Source organism: Solanum dulcamara, chromosome 2, assembly GCF_947179165.1.
Source record: "Solanum dulcamara chromosome 2, daSolDulc1.2, whole genome shotgun sequence".
Taxonomy (NCBI): domain Eukaryota; kingdom Viridiplantae; phylum Streptophyta; class Magnoliopsida; order Solanales; family Solanaceae; genus Solanum; species Solanum dulcamara.
Window position 1 is genome coordinate 78,533,286 of NC_077238.1, and position 7,167 is coordinate 78,540,452.

The 7,167-nt window shown below is 33.8% G+C and overlaps 1 protein-coding gene across 1 annotated transcript; it reads right to left on the reverse strand.

The window, feature by feature from the left end:
* Positions 1-284: 284 nt before the first annotated feature.
* On the reverse strand, positions 285-3,382 carry LOC129880877 (zinc finger CCCH domain-containing protein 29-like). The gene is made up of 2 exons (XM_055955110.1): positions 3,253-3,382; positions 285-2,666 (listed from the first exon to the last, which is right to left on the reverse strand). The coding sequence occupies exon 2, from the start codon at positions 2,658-2,660 to the stop codon at positions 576-578; it is 2,085 nt and encodes a 694-aa protein (XP_055811085.1). The 5' UTR covers positions 2,661-2,666; positions 3,253-3,382; the 3' UTR covers positions 285-575.
* Positions 3,383-7,167: the final 3,785 nt, after the last annotated feature.

A 7,167-nucleotide genomic window follows, 5' to 3' on the forward strand; every position in this document is an offset into this window, starting at 1 on the left:
TAGTCTGTCTTAAAGAAAAGTACAGATAGCTAAATGCCAATAAATCTTCAGAAAACATGGAAGAGTTGCTTTTCTTGACTTTTACAACACAAAGACTTCAAAATATCAGAGCACAATCTTCCCAACTTGTAACTATCAGAAATCAATAATTGATTAGCCATTCTTGACTATAATGCACAGCTTGTTGAAAGCCATAGTCTAAGACAATAGCAAAAGTACTAATATTAATGAAAGCCATAGTCTAAGATACTACTAATATTAATGATCAACCCATACACACTCAATTTCTGCACAATAGGAATTTAGTAATACTTTTGAAAGGCTGAATATATTGAAATACAACTTTCAATTCCTTGAAGAATATAAAGAACAATTATTATAAAAAATATAAGAATATAACAAATGCCTCTTTTTTCAATCACTTAATTGTTGAAACAATGTGATTAGTTATCCTCCCTATCCATTTTTCTTTCTCCCATAAAACTAGGGATATATGTTGTGATGTTTCTTCCCTTGAAACTAATGGTTAAACTTATATCCAATATATCGATAAGAATTACGAAAAGAATAATTAATTAAGCCACGATACGCTCCTGGTCTATGTACATTTGTTCCAGCCAAGGTGGAATGGAGTCACCAACACCACCACCGTGCTTCTGCAGCTCTGAACTGTATAGCCCAGTACCGGTGGAGGACACATCTTTCACCAAGGAATGAACCCACGACACATCTGGCTCGTTGAGTTGAGATGGTGTGATTATTGATCTTGTAGGAGCACCATTTCCACCGCGAAAACCAAAAGATTGAGATCTCTTGAGCTTGTTTGTGTCATCACTATTGAAGCCCCACTCCAGTTTCCCATCGGGGGAGCCCCAATCTGATGACATCAAAGGTGGAGAGTTAGCAACACCATTGGGAACAGCACGATGGCCCATTCCACTACGGTCAATAAAACTCTGGCTGCGCTTTGCAAAAGCAGCAGACCTGGAGTTCATGACAGCTTGAGCCACTGCTGCTGAAGAATCGAATCCATATGTTGAGGGCTTTCTCAGTGGAGTCGATGATTGAGGAATGTTGGAATAGCTTGATTGAAATTGGTTCATGTTTTGTCGCATCTGAAGCCCGGTTGGAGATTGCATCTGGGAGCCGTTACTTGACACCTTAGGTGAGAGACCTTGCAGATGAGGAACTGATGGAGAATACAACTGAGAGCTGGTTGTGGAAGTAACTCTCGGAGAGAGGCCCTGCAACTGGGACAGCAATTGAGAATCCATGGATCCGAAAACATCATCAAGATTAGTAGGCTTCAAATCCCCCATCCGATTGTCCTTATTCCAATAAGATGGTGAAGAGAGACCAGCCATCTCATCTATCAATTGCTGTCTTAGTTGCTGCTGTGTGCGGATGCTTTCCAAGCCAAGCATTTCCATGTCTAAGTCCAAGTCTCGAGCGTTCAGAGATGTCTTTAGCCTACTACCAGGAAGCTGTAATGCAGGTGGGGTGATGTTCACCTTGTTCTGCCACATGTTTCCACCCATTGGAGACGAACATGTTACAGCAGGAGACATCGGTGGTGTTGAAGTAGTAGGCAGCAACATAGACGAAGAACCAAGCGCCAGAGGGCTCAATGTTGACATGTCCATCGAACCAACTGAACTGGCCTTTGGAGAAGGGATAGCTGAACCAGTTGACGCATACAAGGGACGTAGCTCTTCAGGCTTGTGAGCAAAGAAGCAAACTTTCCTTGAGCACCCGGTCTCATCCTTGCAGAGACGGGTTCTATATTGGGCAGGATGAAGCCATGACTCAAACACACCATGAGCATACTCACAAGAATCATTCTTTGCACAAACTCCTTTCTTGAACTCGGGACATGGGACACATGTATAGTTATACTTCCTTGGATCACGTCTCCTTGCGTTCTCCCCTGGATGAACAAAAGGGCATTCAGTCCAGTCATGAGAATAAGCCCTTGAACATGGCTTAACCTTGAAACAATACATCCTGAAATCATCACTCCCATAAATCCCATCATTTATATCAGGCAAGGAAGTATCAATGGGATACTCTTTCTTCTCGCTTCCTTCTTTCGTCATCTGGATTGCTGTTTTTCCTTGTTCTTCCTCCTCCAGCTCAGCAAGCTCAGCCAAACTGCCATTCAACAACTCCAGCAATTTCCTTTTCGAATTCCTTAAGGACTTAGGATAAGAAGCAATCACATCACAAGGTCTGTTTCCACTAGAATCACAAACATTAACATCAGCAGAAGCATCAATCAAGATCTTGAAAACCTCGACCGATGATTCCGAACCACCAGCTGCAGCACAGTGAAGAGCAGTTGCACCATCAGAACCACAAGCCCTGTTGACATCAACCTTGCTAGTTCCAATAATATACTTCAAAATCTCAATGCTTCCATACATGGAAGCAATCATCAGAGGGGTTCTCTCTTCAAACCCCATCTTTTTCGAACCAAATCTTCTACCATACCAAAAGCTGAACTCATCAACAGCACAACCTTTCTCAACTTCACATATGAAGCCAGCAAGATCATCTGAAGCTGACAATTCAAGCAACTTTGAGCAATTTCTACCAGGACCATCTTTCTTATCCATGTTTAAATCAGAAGTGCGAAGTTTACTCTTTGAACCAGTACACATCAATTCCTGCAAGTTATCAAGAAACTTCAGATTTAGATTTGCTACTCCATCCAACATATATAAAATCACAATTTCCACAAGTAACAAACTGTATTAAATCTAAATCAATACTGTAACTCTTCCTAGATTTACATTTGATACTAAATTAAACCCATAAAGCATCACAACTACTGAATAAAAAATGTAACTTTTTTTTTCTAAATCCAATATACCCATCAGAGAAAAACTCACCAAAACATTAGATCTCATAAATTTCTACAGGATGAAGAAGAACAAACAAATAGTCAACAAAAATTGAAACCCATCACAAGAAAGTTCCAAATTTTAGATCTTTTTTCAAAAGACTTCATACCCATAAACTAAATTTACCAGAAAAGGACAAAAACCCTACCAGAAAAGTAAAAACACAAAAAAACTTGAAACCCATCTCATAACTAAAACTAGTCAACAAGAACTGAAACCCATCACGAAAAAGTTTCAAACTTTCAATATTTTTCACAAAATACTCCATACCCATAAGTATTATTTACCATAAAATGACAAAAAAAACCATACTAGAAAAAGAAAAAATTGTGAGGACAAACAGTAGTACCTTAGAGATGGATAAGGTTTGTTTCTTGAAGAAACTTGAAAATCCTAGAGGAAAAAAGTATTGAATTAGTTGTAAGATTATAAGTTATTTGTTTTGAGTATTTTTTGTGAAGAAATGAGTGAGGGGTTCAGAGGTATATGAGTCAGAGAAAAGGAAGGAAGGAGGAAAGGGTGACTTTTCTTCTTGGTGTGTTCAATTTTTTTCCTTCTCTTTTGTGTTTATGGTCAAAGTCAAATCTTCAAAATTTGGTCCACTACATATACAAGAAAATTATAGAAATGGTCGCTTATATTTGAGAGTAAGTTCAAAATAGTCCCTATAGTATGCTTTGAAGAGTTTTGATATTTTAATTTAGTTAAAATTAACACTTTTGATACCTAATAATATATTCAATATAATCTCACAAATAGGATCTAATTATTATAGGATATATGCACACTTTACATTTACCTTTATGGGATAGTAAGATTGTTTTCAATAAGCTCTTAATTCAAAAAAAGCGAAATTAAAGCAGAATCGAAAAATTCTATCAATTTGATGAAAATAAGGAATTTAGTGGAAACTCATAAATGGAGGTATTTTATTTTATTTTTTGCAGTTTTTACGATTTTTTGTCTCGATGCAGTTTTTTTAGGAGTATTTTTTGTTATTTTTTAAATATTTTTTATGTCTAGTATAATCTTTTTGTATCGTAGATCCTTTTTGATGGAACTAATCTAGTGGTTATGATTTTAAAAAATCACATTTTCGTCAAATCTCAACGGATGGAATTTTGTTAAACATTTAACAAAAACTAAAAGTACTGTTTCCTCCATTTTAATTTATTTGTCTTACTTTCTTTATTAGTTTGTTTCAAAAATATTGTCTCTTTTCTTTAATTTTTTTTTTCATGTGGCATACTTATGACCACAAAATTAAAAGATATTTTAGTGTATTTCTACGTATCTTTAATTTAAGATTACAAGATTCAATTTATTTATTTATACTTTTTTAATTTACAAGTCAAGTCAAAATCAAACAAACAAATTAAAATAACGAAAGTAATTTTTAATGAATTTAAAGGGTTTAAATTATTCAAATGATACTTAAGGGATTACTTTAAACAATACCATAAATATGAGGGACGAGTTTTGTCATTTTCTCACTACATTACATACCACTTGTGTGTCTTACTGGTTCCCACCTAAATGCAAATGAAAAATTCAAATGCAAATTCAAGTGAAATTCAAATGGAAATGGAAATGGAAATGCAAATGCAAATTAAAAATGATTGAAATTTTGAGCGCGTCTTAAAAGTGGGACCCACTACCACGTCATATTATTATGTTTCCTCCGTTATTTTTACTTCTCCGTTATATTTAAAAACACATTTTATTTTTTACTTTTCTATTTTAACATATTAAGAAGAAAATATCAATTACTTATTCTCAAATTATTTTTTAATACCTAAACTAACTATCAATTAATAGAGAATTATCATAAAAAATTAATTAATAATTTTCATTCTTTAAATGATATATAAAATTTAAAATAAATAAATAAAAGTGAACAGATCCGTCAAATTTAGACCGGCTCAACGGGTTTGTTCTGTATCACGTGTGATATTGGGTGCAGTTTGGTTTCTGGATTCTGGCAGACGCGCCCACCGGCCCGGCCCATGGTCCCGCTGGTTATCTACACTTTCCACTTTTGTCATACTGGTCCTCTATTGACTCATATGTCACAATTTAAATTGTAAAAAGAAAGAAAAAGAAATAAATATATTTTTATTTTCATTGGAGCTTTAGTGCACCGGACTGTCTCTTTATTTTTATTTTTACTAGTTATCTTATATGGGTCCCCGACATTGGGGCCTAGTCGCTGATACCATCTTATTCTATTTTTCCACTGTTCAGGACCGTACCCCTGCAGAACAAGGCTTCTCTTTCAGTGCTAGGCGAGGGCATTTTGATTGACTCAATGGGATACTAATGGTTATTTCTTTTTTTACCAACTTAAAAAGTAACTTTTATATATGGAGCCCGTTTGGATTGGCTTAAAAAAAATAACTTTTATGTTTGAAGTGTTTTTAGAATTTTGAAGTGCTGAAAGTTATTTTTATAAATAAGCAGTTGAGTGTTTGGATAAAAGTGCTTATGATGTGAATTTTAGGGTTAAAAGAATAAAAAAAGGTAGTTTGGGAATTTAGTTAAAATACAAGGGATATAAAAGTAATTTCCATGGTCAAAGAAAATGACTTTAAGCACTTTGGAAAAAAAAGTTAGGAATCCTAACTTTTCATTTTTGACTGACTTTAAGAACTTTATGGCTTAAAGTCAGCATTAGGCAAACACGTCCAAAAGCTAAAAAATGGCTTTAAGTTGATTTTGACCAACTTAAAGCCAATCCAAACGGGCTCATGAAGTGTTTTTAGAACTTTGAAGTGCTGAAAGTTATTTTTATAAATAAGCAGTTGAATGTTTGGATAAAAGTGTTTATGTTGAAAATAAGAGTTTGAATTTTAGGGTTAAAAGAATAAAAAGGGTAGTTTGGGAATTTAGTTAAAATATAAAGGATATAGAAGTAATTTTCATGGTCAAACAAAATGGCTTTAAACACTTAGAAAAAAATAATTAGAAATCTTAACTTTTCATTTTTGTCTGACTTTAAGAACTTTATTGCTTAAAGTTAGCATTAGGCAAACACATCTAAAAGTTCTGATTTTTTCTTTTTAGAAATTTTTAATTTTCTTTTCTCGAAGTAAAAGTTCTGATTTTATCGAGTGAATAAGGCCCGATCAAGTTTGTGTGCCTGTCGGGTTTTTCATAATTGGCTTTCCTCAGGAATATGAGACTGTTGATCACCCTCTATAATTGTATAGTTTATTCTTTTTAATAATTGTTTATGATTCTTAATAAATTTTATTGATCATTAAAATACATATAAAACGTATGTTATTTTAATTATATGGTTCTCTTCACAGAAATTTCTAAACACAAGTGACTTTTTATTAGGTCATCTAAGTATCTTATATTCACGCAAAATGTATGTTATTTTAATTATATGATTCTCTTCGTAAAAATTACTAAAACACAGGTGATTTTCATAAGGTAATTTAATTATCTTATATTCTAAATGTAATTGATTATAAAAAATCATATACTCGGGAGAACTTATCCGACCTCTTGTAGGGAATAAAAATAGAACAGTAGTAAGTTGGTTCATATACAAATGGATAGATGTGATGAAAAGGGTAGACTCCAATATTTCATGCAATTTTAAGATATAAGTTGACTTTGTAGGGGAATTTTGGGCAAAAACAAAAAGTGATTATTGGGTCCTAGACATTGACAAATTCAACAACATACCAGTGTAGTTTGTCGGTAGAGTAGATAGATAATACGCAAATTTTATCTTTATTTTAGAGGTAGAAAAATTGATTTTGATAGTGGACGAAATCTTCTCTCCTTTTTGAATTCTTTCTCCCACACACCTTTTTTGCCCTCTTTCGCCGAGGAGGAAAGAATAATCTTCCAAGCGGAAGATTTTTAAGAAAGTACAAGAAACAACATATATATAATAACAAAATAACATATAATAAAAGAATGGAAACTACAACAAAATAATACGATCAGTCGATCATAAAGGTACAAGGAAACAACATATAATAACATAAATCGAAGAACAAGAAACTACAAAAGCAAATAGTACGACTACTAATATATGAATGGAACAAAAAGAAAATGTATTGTTGCCTACTAATCTAATTTGAGTCCTCCACACCTTCCTATCTACAATCCTATTTTCAATAAGTTGCAACATACGTTATGTCCCGTCAAATCTCGTCATTCCTATAATTTCTTGATCTACATATACCTCTGTTGAAACAATCCAGAACCAAGCCCTCACACCTCTGCGCTGGTGTGAAGATTGACA

What these genes read in the sequence shown, in the direction of transcription:
- LOC129880877 (XM_055955110.1), bottom strand. Translation starts at nt 2,660, where the DNA reads ATGTGTACTGGTTCAAAGAGTAAACTTCGCACTTCTGATTTAAACATG.